At 60.5% G+C, this 19,007-nt stretch overlaps 1 protein-coding gene across 2 annotated transcripts; it reads right to left on the reverse strand.

Moving 5' to 3' along the window:
• Window positions 1-6,662: 6,662 nt before the first annotated feature.
• Window positions 6,663-18,278, reverse strand: LOC115494788 (homeobox protein EMX1-like). Of its 2 annotated transcripts, XM_072927817.1 has the most exons (4): window positions 18,202-18,278; window positions 17,571-17,971; window positions 15,352-15,536; window positions 6,663-7,325 (listed from the first exon to the last, which is right to left on the reverse strand). In XM_072927817.1, the coding sequence occupies exons 2-4, from the start codon at window positions 17,929-17,931 to the stop codon at window positions 7,158-7,160; spliced, it is 714 nt and encodes a 237-aa protein (XP_072783918.1). In that variant the 5' UTR covers window positions 17,932-17,971; window positions 18,202-18,278; the 3' UTR covers window positions 6,663-7,157. The 2 variants fall into 2 exon arrangements, with proteins under 2 accessions (XP_072783918.1, XP_030126097.3); XM_030270237.4 differs by lacking the exon at window positions 18,202-18,278 and having other exon boundaries at window positions 17,571-18,185.
• Window positions 18,279-19,007: the final 729 nt, after the last annotated feature.

Consider the following 19,007-nt stretch of genomic DNA (forward strand, 5'->3'; position numbering starts at 1 on the left):
CTCCTCTCCTCTCCTCTCCTCTCCTCTCCTCTCCTCTCCTCTCCTCTCCTCTCCTCTCCTCTCCTCTCCTCTCCTCTCCTCTCCTCTCCTCTCCTCTCCTCTCCTCTCCTCTCCTCTCCTCTCCTCTCCTCTCCTCTCCTCTCCCCCCCATCTTTGCCAGCCCCTCCACCCAGCAAAGCCGACTCTGCCCAAGGCCTTGTGCTGCTGCAGGGAGGACCCAAAGGCAGGTCCTGGCAGCTGTGCTGAGCTGATGGCTGTGACAGTGCACCTTCAGAGGGGACACTGCCCTCTGGGGACATCTGTCTGTCTGTCTGTCTGTCCTACAAGGGCTCTGCTTTGGGGTGGTTGAAGGGGAGGGCTGTGTCACCCCCACACTGCACCACGTCAGGCCCTCCCTGGGTTTGGGGCCACGGTTTGGCTTTCTGGTATCTCACAAAATTCAACAAAAATTCACTCAAAATTCAGCCCTGAGGGACCCCCTCAGGTTCATTTGGAGCGTGGCCACCAGCAGAACATCCCAGAGGCAGGATGTCCCTGCAGGACCCACGTCCTCCCGTGGGGAGGGCACCGTGGTGCTGCTGGGGTGGCACAGCCTCTTACCCTTCAAATGCCCATTTCTTGTGGGGTTGGGGAGGGTGGGGGGAAAGGGGAAAGCAAACCAGCACTGACACAGAATGTATTTGATGGATTTACTGCAATGCCTGGAGCTGGAGACCTGAGCCCCCCGGGTGTGGAGTCAGACCCACAGGAACGGGCGCCACACACTGGGGCAGCTCAGGGCCCTGGCCTGGTGTAAACCAGGAGTAATTGCACAAAAAGGGAGCCATGCTGTGGATTTACACATCAGCAGACGGGACAGGAGGGGCCAACCCTTCCTAGGTGCTGTTTGGGACAGCTCCTGTCCCCAAACTCTGCTGGAAGCCCAGAGCGGGCCCCGCTCACCCTGGGGCTGGCCTGGCTTTGCACCGGGCCAGGACAGCTGGACTGGGCCCACTGGAGTTCCTTTCACGCACTAGATGAGATGAATGTACATTCCAGAGGGGATCCCGCCCTGGCTGGCTCTGGGAGCTGTCCTGGGGACATTTCCATGGCCACCTGTCCCGCTGGCAGCAGGCTGGGAGCAGAGAACTCCTGCAGCAGGAGCCCAGGGAAGGGAGAGCGATGCTGGGCGAGCAGCTGCGAGCCTGGAACTGCCCCTTTCCATGGGGCTGTGGGATTTGGGGGTGCAGTACCCCCAGCACCACATCCAGCCCTTTCCATGGGGCTGGGGGTGCAGTTCCCCTGGCACCACATCCAGCCCTTTCCATGGGGTTTTGGGGTGCAGTTTCCCTGGCACCACATCCAGCCCTTTCCATGGGGCTGTGGGGTCTGGGGGTGCAGTTCCCCTGGAACCACATCCAGCCCTTTCCATGGGGCTGTGGGATTTAGGGTGCAGTACCCCCAGCACCACATCCAGCCCTTTCCATGGGGCTGTGGGATTTGGGGGTGCAGTTCCCCTGGCACCACATCCAGCCCTTTCCATGGGGCTGTGGGGTTTGGGGGTGTAGTACCCCTGGCACCACATCCAGCCCCTTTCCATGGGGTTGGGGGTGCAGTACCCATGGAACCACATCCAGCCCTTTCCATGGGGCTGTGGGGTTTGGGGGTACAGTACCCCTGGCACCACATCCAGCCCCTTCCCATGGGGCTGTGGGGTTGGGATTTGGGGTGCAGTACCCCTGGCACCACATCCAGCCCCTTTCCATGGGTCTGTGGGTGCAGTTCCCCTGGCACCACATCCAGCCCCTTCCATGGGGCTGTGGGGTTGGGATTTGGGGTGCAGTACCCATCCCGCTCAGTGCCCATCCCGCCAAGCCGGGGATCAGCAGCAGGGCTGATCGGTTCGGAGCAGAAAGTCGGGATTTATCAAAGCCAGGCAGCTCCAGGGAATGCAGAGGGCCCGGTGGGAGCAGCCTGGGGATGGCAGAGGAGCTGGGCTCGGCTCAAAGGCAGCTGCTCCGGCACACAAGTGACAATCAAAGGGCCTAAATGAGTCTGGATTTGTCGTCTGCCCGCACAAACCCCGTCAGACGTGTTTGGCTTTGTGTGGCAGCAGAACGGGGCTCAGCTCGGTGGGTTTGTGCTGAGGAGTGAAACATCCCGCCCGAGTCGGGGATTCCACAGGACCGACTCTGGCAGCCAAAGTTTGTCCCAGTGTCACTCCAAGTGTCGTGGCCCCCAGCCAGAAGCTCCTGGGGGGACCCACCAGGCCCTGGGCTCAGTTCTCTCCTCCAGCCTCCTCTGGCAGCACGGAACCTGGAATGCTTTGGGTTGGAAGGGTCCTGGAAGCTCATCCCAATCCCAAACCCTGCCAGGGGTGTGCCACCACCCAGACCGGGCTGCTCCAGCTCCATCCGCAGTCCTGGCAGCTCTGGGCTGGGGAGGTGGCCCTGGGGACGCTGGCATTGTCCCCACACCTCCCAGAGCCACTGCACCCCCTGGGACAGCCGGGACGCTGCAGATCCCTCCGTGCCACCCTTCCCCTCGCTGGCCCGGCTTGGTGACGAGCAGGACGAGGGATCTGCGCGAGGAGCACGTTGTGGTGGCCCTGGGGACCCTTGGGCATCCCAGCACGGGGACACCGAGATCACCACCATGTCCCCAGGTGAGCCCAGCCAGGGCCGGGCTTGGATGGGATCCCACCCATGGGACACCTCCGGCTCACCCAGCAGACGGGTTTATCTCAAAGCAGCCCCAAACCTCATCCTCGTGGATCTGCAAAGGCACTTCGCCCGGCCCCGCCTGGGAATGTCCCACGTGGGAATGTCCCACATGGGAATGCCCCTATGGGAATGTCCCATGTGGGAATGTTCCACATGGGAATGTCCCACCTGGGAATGTCCCACGTGGGAATGTTCCACGTGGGAATGTTCCACCTGGGAATGTCCCACGTGGGAATGTTCCACATGGGAATTTTCCACATGGGAATGTCCCACCTGGGAATGTTCCACATGGGAATGCCCCTATGGGAATGTCTCACATGGGAATGTCCCACATGGGAATGTCCCACCTGGGAATGTTCCACCTGGGAATGTCCCACCTGGGAATGTCTCACATGGGAATCCCCATATGGGAATTTTCCACATGGGAATGTTCCACGTGGGGATGCCCCTATGGGAATTCCCCTATGGGAATGGTCCACATGGGAATGGTCCGCATGGGAAAGTCCCTCATGGGAATGTCCCACATGGGAATTTTCCCATAGGAATGTCCCATGTGGGAATGCCCCTATGGGAATGTCCTACCTGGGAATGCCCCTGTGGGAATGTCCCACGTGGGAATGTTCCACATGGGAAAGTCCCGCCTGGGAATGTCCCATCTGGGAATTTTCCAAATGGGAATGCCCCACACTGGAATGTCCTACCTGGGAATGCCCCCCATGGGAATGTCCAACATGGGAATGCCCCTATGGGAATGTCCCTGTGGGAATGTTCCACATGGGAATGTCTCACGTGGGAATGTTCCACATGGGAATGTCCCACACAAGAATGCCCCACACAAGAATGCCCCCCATGGGAATGTCCAACATTGGAGGTCCCACCTGGGAATGTCCAACATTGGAGGTCCCACCTGGGAATGTCCAACATTGGAGGTCCCACCTGGGAACGTCCCGCTCAGCGTTCCAGCGGCGCTGGGGCCGGGGCAGGGAGCCGGGCCAGCGGTGCCGCGTTAGGACAGCGAACGGTGCACAGCTAATGATAACGTTCTGCACATTCACTAATCACTAATTAATCTCCTCGTGCACAAAACAGAGCCTTGGGCTTGCGGGAACAACTCGGAGCATTTGCATTCCCAATTTCCTGTAACTGGGGAGGGCAGGGAATGGGAACGGGAACGGGAACGGGAACGGGAACGGGAACGGGAGCACCGCAACCATCGAGCCGTTCACCTCGGCACAGAATAATAACCAGGCGATCATCTCCCGGAGTATTTAATTAGAAATGTCGCACCTAATTGATTTCTTGGCTATGTTAATTAAGGAATAATGAGGACCAGGTTGCAGCAAAAGGTGCTGGTGGGAAGTTTTGGGTGTCTCTCCTGGAGGGTGGGTCCCTGAGCTGGCCGGGGAACAGCCAGGGGACAAGGCCAGGTGGTGTCACCATGTCCCAAACCTTCCAGCCTGGGCACGGCTCAGCTCCTTCCCTTTTCCCCACCCTGGGGTGTCATCAGCTCCCTTTGGGAAACACCACTTTGGGTTCTTCCCTGCTTTTTATGGCTTATTCCACACCTGGATCTGAGCCCATGACAGCGAATCCCTCGGGAATGCGAGGGGACACTGCCAGCACCGGCGTCTTCCAGCGGGGCGGGAGCCCGGACACCCTGGGGACACCCCTGGGACACCTCTGGGACACCTCTAGGACACCCAGGGACACCCTGAGACACCCTGAGACACCACCAGGACACATCTAGGACACCCCAGGACACCTCTAGGACACCCCTGGACACACTGAGACACCCCTGGGACACCTCTAGGACACCCAGGGACACCCTGGACACACTGAGACACCACCAGGACACATCTAGGACAACCTAGGACACCCCTGGACACCCAGGGACACCCTGGGACATCCCCAGGACACCTCCAGGACACCCCTGGACACCCAGGGACACCCCTGGGACACCCCAGGACACCTCCAGGACACCCCTGGACACCCTGGGACACCCCTGGGATATCCCCAGGACACCACTGGACACATCTAGGACACCCTGGGACATCCTGAGACACCCCAGGACACCCCAAGACACCCCAGGACACCCCTGAACACCCTGGGACACCCTGGAACACCCTGGGACACCCTGGGACACCCTGAGACACCCCCAGGACACCCCAGGACTCCTCTGGGACACCCTGAGACACCCCTGGAATATCCCCAGGACACCCCTGGACACCCTGAGACACCCCTGGGACACCCTGGGACATCCAGGGACACCCCTGAATACCCTGAGACACCCCAGGACACCCCAGGACCCCCCGGGACCCCCCCGGCTCCGTCTCCTTTTAACCCCTCCTTAGCCAGGGCCCGCGGCTCCCGGTGTAACTCCGAATGTGTCACAATAAAAGAGCCCCAGCGCCGCTCCGGGTGCAATTCCAGCGGGAATTTTGGGGGGCAGAGGCCGCGGGTATGATGGGCTGTTCGCCGGGAAGGAGCTGCTGGGGAGGGGATTTTCCTTGGAAGGATTTTCCCTGGATATGGGGGGGGGCTTTCCCAACAGCAGGAATTATGAATTTTGTGTGCTCGTATATAATTATACATAAATAATTCCAAAATCTGTATAATGCTAGAATATAAACAGATGTATAATTATAGGCATAATATATATAATTATCATCTAGTACATATAATAAAATATATAAGCCAATTGATATATTTTAAAATATGTAATTAGATATCATTATATATAATATAGACCTCGTAAAGCACAATCTATATTTTATATATACATATTCCATCCAAAATCTACGGTGTGTGTGCTAATAAATATATATAAAATATAAATTATAAAATACAATATACACAGTATATACGCATTTGGATGTGTATGTATGTGTGTATATATGCTGTATTTTATGTGTGATTTTATATTTTATATGTGGGTATTTTAGTTATGGATATGATTCATATATGTAGTACATATATATAAAAATTTTATATATATATACTTTATATATATATAATTTATATACATATAATTTATATATATAATTTTTATTTATATATATTTTATATATATATAAAATTTATATATATATATATATATTATATATATATATATATATATATATATATATATATATATAATTTATATATAAATATATATAAAATTATGATATGTGCTTTCCCCCAAATTCAGCCCTGGGTGTCCCGTCCCTGCAGGGGACATTCCCGAGGGATCCGCAGGGAACTGGAGCAGTTCGGGACATTCAGTCCCTGGGCAGGGGTGGAGCTGCCACTGCTGGAGCTGCCACACGCCTGTCACACCCCCGGGGACACCCCCATACCTGTCACACCTGTGGGACCCCCGGGGACACCCCCATACCTGTCACACCTGTGGGACCCCCCATTGACACCCCCATACCTGTCACACCTGTGGGACCCCCATTGACATCCCTGTCCTCACCCACCGCCATGGAGCCACCAAACCCCGCTTGTTCCCTCGCTCCCAGTTCCTCCCAGTGCCCCCAAGTGCCTCCCAGTTCCTCCCAGTTCCTCCCAGCACCTCCCAGTGCCTCACAGTTCCTCCCAGTTCCTCTCAGTGCCTCCCAGTTCCTCCCAGTGCCTCCCAGTGCCTTCCAATTCCTCCCAGCGCCTCCCAGTGTCCCCCAGTGCCTCCCAGTGCCCCTCAGTGCCTCCCAGTTCCTCCCAATGCTCCCCAGCACCTCCCAGCGCCTCCCAGTTCCTCCCAGTTCCTCCCAGTGCCCTCAGCACCTCCCAGTGCGCCCCAGCACCTCCCAGTTCCTCCCAGTTCCTCCCAGTGCCTCCCAGTTCCTCCCAGTGCCTCCCAGTTCCTCCCAGTTCCTCCCAGCGCCTCCCAGTCCCCCCAGTCCCCCCAGTTCCCCCAGTTTCCCCAGTGGCGGTCCCTCGGCCAGCTGCCCCCGCCCGCCGTGCCCCGCAGTCTCGGGGTGCGCTCCCAGCAGGATTTTCCTTTATTTCCACGCAGGACACTCACTACAGCCGCTGCCTCGGGAAGGGAACGCACACACACGGGCACGGCGAGAAAGAATAAATTAAAATAAACCATCATTAAAAAAAAACCCAAACGATGAAACCAACGGAGAAAAGTGGCGGATGAGGAGGGTGTGAAGGGTGGGAAAGGAGAATAAAAAGGCAAAGGACAAGGTGGGAGCATGGAGCCCCGGCAGGACCGGCTCGGCTCCAGCGCCGAGGGGGACGCGCGGTCCCGGGGCCGCCCTGGCAGCTCCTCTCCCTCCTCGGCGGGGCCGGAGCGCCCCGAAAGCCCCTCCGAGGGACCCCCGGGCGGCGGGGGAGGGACGGGCTCGGCCCCGCGCCCCCAGAAGGCGGCGGGTCCCTATGGGCCGGGGGGTGCCGCCGCCCGGGGTGCCCCCTCCTGCCCCGGGCTCCTCTCCGTGCTGGCCGCTCCAGGAGCCGCGCCCCGCCTTAGTCGTTGGAGGTGACATCGATGTCTTCCCCGCTCGACTGCTTGGTGGCCAGGCGCCATCGGTTGATGTGGTGCGAGCCCTTCTTCTTCTGCTCCGAGTCGGGGCCCTCCTCCTCCAGCTTCTGCCGTTTGTATTTCGTCCGCCGGTTCTGGAACCACACCTTCACCTGCGCACCGGAGACAGCGGCTCAGGGCCCCGGGGACACACAGCGGCTCTGGGCCCCGGGGACAGCGGCTCAGGGCCCCGGGGACAGCGGCTCTGGGCCCCGGACACAGCGGCTCTGGGCCCCGGACACAGCGGCTCTGGGCCCCGGACACAGCGGCTCAGGGCCCCGGGCACAGCGGCTCAGGGCCCCGGAGACACACAGCGGCTCAGGGCCCCGGAGACACACAGCGGCTCAGGGCCCCGGAGACACACAGCGGCTCTGGGCCCCGGAGACAGCGGCTCTGGGCCCCGGGGACAGCGGCTCTGGGCCCCGGACACACACAGCGGCTCTGGGCCCCGGACACACACAGCGGCTCTGGGCCCCGGACACAGCGGCTCTGGGCCCCGGGGACACACAGCGGCTCTGGGCCCCGGGGACAGCGGCTCTGGGCCCCGCCGTGTCCGGGCACGGCCGCTGCTGCGGGGGTGGGGTTCCACGGAGAGCGGCCGGGCTGCCCCGTCACTGTCACTGTCACTGTCACTGTCACTGTCCCGTCCCTGTTCCTGTCCTTGTCCTTGTTCCTGTCCTTGTCCCTGTTCCTGTCCTTGTCCCTGTCACTGTCCTTGTCCCTGTTCCTGTCCCTGTCACTGTCACTGCCCTGTCCATGTTCCTATCCCTATTCCCATCCCTGTCCCTGCCCCTGTCACTGCCCCTGTCCTTGTGGCTGTCCCTGTCCCTGTTCCTATCCATGTCCATGCCCCTGTCCCTGTCCCTGTTCCTATCCCTATCATCATCCGTGCCCCTGTCCCTGTCCCCATTCCTGTCCCTGTCCTGTCCCTGTCCCTGTCCTTGTCCCCGTCCCTGTCCCTGTCACTGTCACTGCTCCGTCCCTGTTCCTATCCATGTCACTGCCCTGTCCCTGTCACTGTCCTTGTCCCTGTCCCTGTCACTGTCACGTCCCCGTCACTTTCACTGCCCCGTCCCTGTCCCTGTTCCTGTCCTTGTTCCCGTCCCTGTCCCCGTCCCTGTCACTGTCCTTGTCACTGTCCCTGTCCCTGTTCCTATACATGTCCATGTCCCTGTCCCTGTCCTTGTCCCCATCCCTGTCCCTGTCCCTGCCCCGTCCCTGTTCCTATCCATGTCCATGGTCCTGGCACTGTCCCTGTCCCCATCCGTGTCCCTGCCCTTGTCCCTGATCCCGACCCTGTTCCTATCCCTGTTCTTGTCCCTGTTCCTGTCCCCATCCCTGTCTCTGTCCCCGCCCCGTCCCTGTCCCTGTCCCTGCCCTGTCCCTGTCCCCATCCCCATCTCTGTCCCTATCCCTGCCCTTGTCCCTGATCCTGAGCCTGTTCCTATCCCTGTCCCTGCCCTTGTCCCCGATCCTGTCCCTGTCCTGTCCCTGTCCCTGTCCCTGTCCCTGTCCCTGTCCCTCCAGGAGCGCTCCCACAGCCGCCCCGCCGTGCCTCAGTTTCCCAGGGCAGGGTGGGACACGAGGACAGATGCGGCTGCTGCCACCTCGCAGCCCTGGAGGAACGCAGGGGGTGAGGGACGCTCGGTGACACCGGGACAGGGCACGGGGGTGAAGGACGCTCGGTGACACCCAGGGACGGGACAGGGCACGGAGGGGTGCGGGATGGCACGGGCAGGGATGGGGGATGCAGGGATGCAGGGATGCAGGGATATAGGGATGCAGGGATGCAGGGATGCAGGGATGCAGGGATGCAGGATGGGGGATGCAGGGATGCAGGGGTGCAGGGATGCAGGATGGGGGATGCAGGGATGCAGGATGGGGGATGCCAGCAAGGCAGGATGCTGGTGGCAGTGGTGAGGGATGCAGGATGCTGCAGGAAGCACAGTGGATGGGGTAAGAGAGGTGGGATGCTGCAGGCAGGGTTATGGGGTATGGGATGCTGCAGGTGGGATGCAGGATGGGATGCAGGATGCTGCAAGTGGGATGCAGGATGGGATGCAGGATGCTGCAAGTGGGATGCAGGATGGGATGCAGGATGCTGCAGGCAGGGTTATGGGATGCAGGATGCTGCAGGCAGGGTTATGGGATGCAGGATGCTGCAGGCAGGGTTATGGGATGCAGGATGCTGCAGGTGGGATGCAGGTGGGATGCAGGATGCTGCAGGCAGGGTTATGGGATGCAGGATGCTGCAGCTAGGATGCAGGATGCTGCAGCTGGGATGCTGCAGGGAGCAGTGCTGGGTGCTGCAGGCAGGGCTGGGGGGTGAGGGATGGCACTGGGGTGGGATGAGAGATTGCAGCGGGGTGGGGGATGGCACTGGGATGGGACACTGCAGGCAGCGGTGCAGGATGAAGATGCCCCGGTCAGGATGAGGATGCCCCAGGTGGGTATGGGTTAACATTCCCATTCCAGGCTGGCATTCCCATCCCAGGCCAGCATTCCCATCCCATACCAGCATTCCCATCCCAGATCAGCATTCCCATCCCAGATCAGCATTCCCATCCCATCCCAGCATTCCCATTCCAGATCAGCATTCCCGGGAGCCGCAGCCCGCCTGGGAGCCCCCTCACCTTGGGCTGTCCCGGCTCAGGAGCGGCTCCTCCTGCCCCATCTCCTTTCCTGCCTCTGGGCCATCCCCGGGCTGGCCCCTTCCATCAGAGCATTTTGAGAACTTTAATTAAAGCCCTGGGAGCAGGGGAGTTCCTTATCCCCGAACTGCGGCAGGGGAACCCAGGCAGAAAGGATTAAATTTGCCTGAGCGTGGCTGTGCCGGAGCGGGGTGGGAGAGCAGTGGCCCTGCCCAGCTTGGTTCGGCCCTGCCCGGCTCAGTTCGGCCCTGCCCGGCTCAGTTCGGCCCTGCCTGGCTCGGTTCGGCCCTGCTCGGCTCGGCCCTGCCTGGCTCGGTTCGGTCCGACTCAGTTCGGCCCTGCTCGGCTCTGCCCGGCTCGGCTCGGCCCTGCCCGGCTCGGCTCGGCCCTGCCTGGCTCGGTTCGGCCCTGCTCGGCTCGGCCCTGCCCGGCTCGGTTCGGCCCTGCTCGGCTCTGCCCAGCTCTGCCCAGCTCGGTTCAGCCCTGCCCAGCTCGGTTCGGCCCTGCCCAGCTCTGCCCAGCCCTGCCCGGCCCTGCCCTGCCCGGTTCGGCTCTGCCCGGCCCTTCCCGGCCCTTCCCAGCCCTTCCCGGCCCTGCCCGGCTCGGTTTGGCCCTGCCCGGCTCTGCCCGGCCCGGTTCAGCCCGGTTCGGCCGGCATTCCTGCAGGCTGGGCTCCCCGGCCCTCCCGTGCCGCATCCCATGGTGGGAAGGGCGGGAGCAGCTCCCGGTGACATTGCCATCTCTGCCTGGGAACGCTGGCCCCAAGGTGACATTGCCATCTCTGCCCTGGCCCCAAGGTGACATTGCCATCTCTGCGCCAGCCCCAAGGTGACATTGCCATCTCTGTCCCTGAGAACGCCGGCCCCAAGGTGACATTGCCATCTCTGCCCCCATAACGCCAACCCCAAGGTGACATTGCCATCTCTGCCCTGGCCCCAAGGTGACATTGCCAGCGCCACAGTGGGGACAATTCAAATCCACAAGTCTGAGGGCGCCGGGGTGGGTCTGGGTGGGGACAGAGAGGGACCAGCCCTGGTGACACCGCCTGTGCTGGCTTGTCACCCAAAGTGCCACCACCCCCAGTGCCAGCACTGCTTCTCCACCTGTCCCTGCTGTCCCTGCAGGACCAGAACTTCTCTGCTTTGTTTTTGGGACAGTTCTCAAGGCAGGGGACAACTGCCAGCCTGGGGCTTCTCACGGGGCCGCTCTGCTCTATCTGGGCATCTTTCTCCTCCTGTGATTCCCAGGCATTTGCTCTGTTAATTATTAATTATTAATTATAGCCAGCACTGAGCCCCTGGCCGGGGCTGCTGTGTCCCTGCAGGGACAGCTCCAGGAGGGGACATTGGAATATCCAGGGGTTCCATAATCACCCCAAAGCTGAGAGGGGACAATGGGAAATCCAGGGGTTCCATAATCACCCCAAAGCTGAGAGGGGACAATGGGAAATCCAGGGGTTCCATAATCACCCCAAGGCTTTTAGGGGGACACTGGGATATCCAGGGGTTCCATAATCACCCCAAGGCTTTTAAGGGGACACTGGGATATCCAGGGGTTCCATAATCACCCCAAGGCTTTTAGGGGGACAATGGGATATCCAAGAGTTCCATAATCACCCCAAGGCTTTGAGGGGGACACTGGGATATCCATGGACTCCACAATCACCCCAAAGCTGAGAGGGGACACTGGGATATCCAAGGACTCCACAATCACCCCAAGGCTTTTAGGGGGACACTGGGATATCCAGGGGTTCCATAATCACCCCAAGGCTGAGAGGGGACACTGGGATATCCAGGGGTTCCATAATCACCCCAAAGCTTTTAGGGGGACACTGGGATATCCAGGGACTCCAGAATCACCCCAAGACCAGGAGGGGACACCAGGACATTTGGAGACCCCATAACCAGCCCAAAGTTCCCTCTGCAGGAGCCAGGGAGAGGCCTCTGCTCTGGGAATGTGGATTTGAGATCCCAGGTGGGGTTTGCCCCGTGAGCTGTGGGGGTTGGAGGGGCTCTGCTGGGAATTCTGGGCTCTGTGGTGCCAGAGGAGTCCATGGGAGGGGAAGTGACCTGGTGCCACCAGCGCTGGGCAGGGCCAAGCCGTGCCCACCCCAACAGGGCACAGCACGTCCCATTCCCAGCACACATCTCAGATCCCAGTGTGGCACAAAATCCTGGAGTACCAGAGGGGCTGGGAACCTGCTGATCCCACACAGTGCCTGGGATCCTACTGATCCCAGTGCCCAGGATCCTGCTGATCCCAGAGCATCCCAGTGCCCGGGATCCTGCTGATCCCAGTGCCCGGGATCCTGCTGATCCCAGTGCCCGGGATCCTGCTGATCCCACACAGTGCCCAGGATCCTGCTGATCCCACACAGTGCCCGGGATCCTGCTGATCCCACACAGTGCCCGGGATCCTGCTGATCCCAGTGCCCGGGATCCTGCTGATCCCACACAGTGCCCGGGATCCTGCTGATCCCACACAGTGCCCGGGATCCTGCTGATCCCACACAGTGCCTGGGATCCTGCTGATCCCACACAGTGCCCAGGATCCTGCTGATCCCAGTGACCAGGATCCTGCTGATCCCACACAGTGCCCCGGGATCCTGCTGATCCCACACAGTGCCCGGGATCCTGCTGATCCCACACAGTGCCCGGGATCCTGCTGATCCCACACAGTGCCCCGGATCCTGCTGATCCCACACAGTGCCCAGGATCCTGCTGATCCCACACAGTGCCCGGGATCCTGCTGATCCCACACAGTGCCCAGGATCCTGCTGATCCCACACAGTACCCGGGATCCTGCTGATCCCAGTGCCACCACCCTGCCCAGAACCCCCCCCACACCCCACTCAGTGCCACCTGTGTCACAGCCCATGTCCCCATCACACTCAAACCCCCGATGGCTCCCCTGGGTCCCACCTTCCCCAGCCTGATCCCACTTTTGGAACACCCGAATTTCCCTCAGGGCCCTGAGCTGCATTTTGCTCCCTCAGTCCCTTTGATATTGCTCTTCCGGGCCTGCTGGTCTAATTTTACCCCTAATTAACGCAGCTCCTCATAGCACAGCGGCTGGGAAGGGGTTAAAGCCCTGCGCCATCCCCACCCCATATCCCAGAGCATTGCAGGACCTGAATCCTTCTCACCTTCCCTTCGCTGCTCAGAGCTGGCACAGCCCAGAGGGAAAAAACTCCTTTTTCCAGGGGGAAAAGCAGCTGGGAAATAGGGTCAGGCACAGCCCTGAGCTGCAGCCCGGCTGGGAATTGTTAAATCCACGAAAAAATGGCAAACCCCCCCAAACTGTGGGTTTGGGTGTGGGGCCCCAGGTGAAAACACACCCGTGTCACACCAGGATGGATGGCATGGGTAAAGCGGGCTGGTTTTCCGTGGAAATTTGATTCCCCACAGGATTTATCACCGAATATTTAATTAATAATAATAATAGAAGTAGTAATATCCTGGGTTTGGCACAGCCACCGGCCCCTGGCTGTCCCACTCCTCTAATTCCAATACCCGGGTGTCTCCCATCCCTCGGCACACTGGGATTATTTCCCTCCAGGGAATTCAAACAGATATTTCTTTTAAAAATGATTTTTCCAAAGCCACAGAACAGAAAGGAAAAACATTTCCCTGCTGCCCGAAGCCCCCGCAGCCGCCGTTCCCGATGGATCCGCGGGAAGGACGGAGCCTTTCCCAGCCCCGCCGCTGCCTCCCAAAATCCCGCAAACACCACACGGCCAAACGGGCTGCAGCAGACAAAAATGAACATTTAAAATATCTCCGTGGCCTTTTCGCACTCTGAAATCTCCGCGGGGTTGGGGTTGGAGGCCGCTGTAAATGGAATTATTGCCTTTGGGCTCCAGGCAATGCTGGGGAAGGCCCGGGAATGGCCGAGCTCCCCTCGGGGCATCCCACCGCTGCCCTTTCCACCCCGACAAGTTCCTGGCTGTTCTTTGACCTTTGGGTTTTGTCCTTTTTTCCCCTTTTTTCTCCATTCCAGCCCAGGAGCTGACGGGAGCAGCGGGAAGGGCCCCGAGCCGGTGTCGGCGCTGAGTCGGGGCAGCATCACCCCCGGAATTCCACCAGCCTGGGGGTTTGGGGTCTGTCCCTGCTCCCCCACATCCACAGCTGCTCCTTCCCGCTGTCCCCATGCCGGTGACATTTTCCTCCCAGGAACTCCCCGCGCCCAGGGACGCGTCTGGAGGTTTTGTTTGGCAGAGCCTGGCCAAGGATGAGCCAGGCGGGTACTGGGAACACCCACGGCTCCAGCTTATTTCCCAACTCAATTGAAGCTTAAAAATTCAATTAATTCAGCACACAGGCCCAACCACCTCACCAGAATTTGGGGAAAACTTTCTCACTCCCTTCAGCTGCTGAATGAACATCCCAGGAAATAAAACTCCTTCTCCTGGAGCGTTTGGGAACAGCCGCTCGCGGAACACTGGGCTCGGGCACACAGAGATGCTCAGCCCCGACTCCCACATTTTCCCCAGCCCTGTGCACTTTTCCTTTCATCCTTGTGCTTTTCCTGGGTCTCCTTACATCTAAATTCCTGTGGATTCTGATCCCAGAAAGTCTCATCCAAAAGCAGCGCCCTTCGGTCTGCACGCCCATGCAGAATTCCGGGTGTTGGTGCACAGCCCCGGCGCCGCTCGGCTCAGCCACGCTTTTCCAGCTTTCCAGGGAAACCTTCAGGCTGCTGCTCCTTTCCGAGCAGGATTTTCCAAACCCCAAAATCCTCCCAGGGAAAAACCCCAAAGCAGCGAGAAACAACACCGGGAAGGCGCTCGGGGAGCCGGGACAAGGCCAGAGCCGCAGCCCCAAAGCTGCCACAGCTTCTGGAACACCCGAAAGCTGCCCCAAAAAACCCCAAACCCACCCCGAGGAGCCCGGAATGGCCACAGGATCTGGGGGTGCTGGGCAATCCCTGCTGGGGTTTCACACAGGAGCGCTGGGCGGGTCTGGTGCTGCTGCCAGGGCCCGGACACGGTGGGACATGGTGGGACAGGGTAGGACAGGTGGGACACGGTGGGACATGATAAGACATGATGGGACACTGTGGGACAGGTGGGACACGGTGGGACAGGATGGGACACGATAGGACACGATGGGACATGATGGGACATGGTGGGACAGGATGGGATAGGGTGGGACACTATGAGACAGGTGGGATGGGGTGGGACAGGGTGGGACAGGGTGGGACACGATGGGTCAGGATGGGACACGATGGGACACGGTGGGACACAGTGGAACATGGTGGGACACGGTGGGACACGATGGGACATGATGGGACACGGTGGGACAGGGTGAGACAGGTGGGACAGGTGGGATACGATGGGACACGGTGGGACACGGTGGGACATGATGGGACACTGTGGGACAGGGTGGGACAGGGTGGGACACGGTGCGACATGGTGGGACAGGGTGGGACATAGTGGGACACGGTGGGACAAGTGGGCCACGATGGGTCAGGGGTCCGGGGGCAGTACCTGTGTCTCGGAGAGGCTGAGGCTGCTGGCCAGCTGCTTGCGCTCGGCGCCCACCACGTAGTGGTTCTTCTCGAAGGCCCTCTCCAGGCGCAGCAGCTGCGATGGCGAGAAGGCCGTGCGGATGCGCTTGGGCTTGCGGGCGAAGGGGCCGTGCAGCAGGAGGCTCTCCTGGGACACCTCGCTCCCTGCGGGACAGCGGAGCTCAGCTCAGCCCGGCCCGGGGAGGGGAATCGCGGCGTTCGGGGAGGGTTCCCCCTCCGAAATCGCGGCGGTCGTGCCACGTTCTCCCCCTCGGAGCCTCTGAGCCCCGCGTGGGGTTGGACACGGCGCCAAAGGGAGGGGAGGGAGAGGGAAAGAATGAGAGGGAGATGGGATGGATGGATGGATGGAGAGAGCGGCAGGAAAAGGAGGTGGGAGGCAGAGAAAAAAATGAGACAGGGAGAAAAAGAAATTATAAAATAGGAGGAAGACTGAGAAAGTGACAGGAAAAAATAGAGGAGAAAAACTGAGAAAGAAAAAAGTGGAGAGAAAACAGAAAGAAAGAAAGAGGGAAGGCGACAAGGAAAGAGAGGAATAAAGTGGGAAAGTAATTTTTAAAAGAGGGAAAGAAAGAGAAATCAATAATGAAGGAAAAGAAAGTGAAAGGAGATGGAAAGAAAGAGACAATAAGTGGGAAAACAAAAAAAAATAAAAAGGAAAGAAGCAAAGGATAACGAAGGAGAGCAGGAAAGGTGGGAAGCGAGCGAGCGAAACAAGGTCGGAAGAAACGAAAGCAAGAGAAGGAACGGAAAATTGAAGGTGGGGAGAGAAGGAAGGACCCAGGGACGGCTCGGGAGAGCGGCGGGCCGGGCTCGGGGGCTGCGGGGGACCCGGGGCCGAGGGGCCCGGGCCGGTGCCCCCGAGCGCCGCCGGCAGCGGCCGCGATCCCCGCGGAGCCCCGGGGACAAACGAGGGGTTGGTGCCGAGCAGATAAAACTAATCCGGGCTGCGGGACCCCCCGGCACCGCGGCGGGACAGAGGCGACGGCGGTGGAGGGGAAACGGAGAGGCAAAAAAAAAAGAGAAAATAAAAACGGGAGGAAAAAAAAACGAGGGGAAAAAAAAGGTAAATAAAAAAGGAAAAGATGCAGCTAAAGAAAGAAAAAGAAAGAGGATAGGAAGGAACGGAGAGAAAGAAAATAAAGATACAAGAAATAGAGACAGAATCAGAAAATTAAGAGAAAGAAAGAAGGAACTAAAGAGAGAAAGAAAGAAAGAACGAAAGAAGCAAAACAAAAAAGTGAGGAAAAGAAAGAGAAGGAAAGAAAGAGAAGGAAAGAAAGAGAAGAAAGAAAGAGAAGAAAAAAATTAGGAGAAGAAAAGGAATCGAGAGAAAATCTACGGAACCAAACAACATCTCTCTGCGCAGCCGAGATCCGCCGCACCGAAATCCTTCCCCTCGTTCCCGGGAAGGAGAAAACCAAATTCCCGGCTCGGCTGCGCACGGCGGCGGCGGCGCCGGTCCCGTTCCCCGGAGCTCCGCGATGCTCGGCCGGGACTCTGCGGGGCTCTGCCCGGCCACGGCCACGGCCACGGCCCCGGGGCTGCGGGAGCGCTCCGGCCGCGGCTGAGCACGGCACCGGCACCGGGTGGTTAGAACCACCGAGTGCTCGGAACCACCGGGTGCTCAGAACCACCGGGTGCTCAGAACCACCGGGTGCTCAGAACCACCGGGTGCTCGGAGGTACCGGGTGCTCAGAACCACCGGGTGCTCACAACCACCGGGTGCTCGGAGGCACCGGGCGCTCAGAACCACCGAGTGCTCGGAGGCACCGGGTGCTCGGAACCACCGGGTGCTCAGAGCCACCGGGATTTGGAGGCACCGAGTGCTCAGAACCACCGAGTGCTCGGAGGCACCGGCTGCTCGGAACCACCGGGTGCTGAGAACCACCGGGTGTTTGGAGGCACCGGGTGCTCAGAACCACCGGGTGCTCGGAACCCCCGTGTGTTTGGAGGCACCGGGTGCTCGGAACCACCGGGTGCTCAGAACCACCGGGAGCTCGGAGGCACCGGCCCCGCTGCGGAGCTCCCGGGGCCCCGGCCGTGCGTGCGGGCCCGGCAGCAACAGGTCGCGGCCGGCAGCCGGACCCCCGAGCCCCGGGAAGGAGCCCCGGGAAGGAGCCCCGCAGCCCCCGGGGCCGCCGGCAGCCCCCGGCCCGCGCCCCCCGCCGCCCCGCTCACCTTGGAAGCGGTGGCCGAAGAAGCGGTTCCGCAGCACCCAGGGGTAAAAGTTGAGCGGGTCGCGGTGCTGCGGCCCGAAGAAGGGGTGCGGGGGCGGCAGGGCCGAGCCCCCCAGCTGGGGGGGCCCGACGGGCAGCGCCGGGTGCCCCACGGCCTCGGGGAAGACGAGCTCGGCGCTGCCGTACAGGGCCCGGCCGGCGGCTCCCTGGAAGCCGGGGGCGAAGGCGGCGGCGTCGGCGGCGGCGGCGGGGCCGGGGTAGGCGAGGGCGGCGGGGCGCGGGGGGTCCTCGGGGCCCAGGGGGGTGTCCTTGCCCACCAGGGACTCGATGGTGAAGCAGCGCTTCGCGGACGGCTGGAACATGGTGTGAGCCGGGAGCGGGGGGGCCGGAGCGGGGCCGGTCCTGCGGGTGCGCGCGTGTGTGCGGTGTGTGTGTGTGTGTGTGTGTGTGTGTGTGTGCGTGTGCAAGAAACCTCCCCCTGGGCACGGCACACACACGCGGACCCGCGCCCCGCACCCCTCCCTCCCTCCGCCCCCGCCCCGCCGCCCACCCGCGGGCGCCCACGCAGCCCCGGGCCCGGGCGGCCGCTCCACGGGCGGGTGGGACCGGCGGGACCCGCGGGGGCGCCTCACCTGAGCCCCGGGCCCGGCGGGGAGACCGGCGGGGGCAGGGCCGGGACGGGATGGAATGGGATGGGAGAGCCGGGAATGTGGGAATGGGATGGGAGAGCCGGGATGGGATGGGAGAGTGGGGATGGGATGGGATGGGGAGAGTAGGAAAGGTAAGGATGAGATGGGATGGGAGATCAGGGAATGGAGCGATGGGATGAGATCAGACAGGAGAGCAGGGCCGGGATGGGAGAGGAGGGAATGCGGGAATGGGATGGGATGGGATGGAATGGGATGGGTTGGGATAATGGGATGGGATAATGGGATGGGATAACGGGATGGGATAATGGGATGGGATAATGGGATGGGATGGGAATGCAGGGATGGGATGGGATGGGATGGGAGGTCAGGGAAGGTAGGGATGGGGTGGAATGATATGTGGGAGCAAAGCCAGGGTGGGGAGCGCAGGGGCAGGCAGGGATGGGATGGAAATCAGGGAATGTAGGAATGGGATGGGATAGGAGAGCAGGGCCGGGATGAAAAACAGGGGAAATAGGGACGGGATGGGATGGGAGAGCGGATCAAGGCAGGGATGGGTCGGTGCAGGATGGGGAGGGCAGGGCCGGGCAGTGGGAGGAAGAGGAGGCAAGAGGAGGCCGGAGGAGGAGGAGAAGGGCAGGCGGGAAGAGTCAGAAGAGGCACGAGGAGGCCGGGGGAGGCAGGGGAAGGCACGGCCAGGCAGGGGAGGACAGGGGGAGATGGGGCAGGAAAGCGAGGCAGGGGCAGGCAGGGGAGGAAGGGGAGGCAGAGGAGGCAAAAGGACGTAGAGA

This window comes from Taeniopygia guttata, chromosome 4 (genome assembly GCF_048771995.1).
Source record: "Taeniopygia guttata chromosome 4, bTaeGut7.mat, whole genome shotgun sequence".
Lineage (NCBI taxonomy): Eukaryota > Metazoa > Chordata > Aves > Passeriformes > Estrildidae > Taeniopygia > Taeniopygia guttata.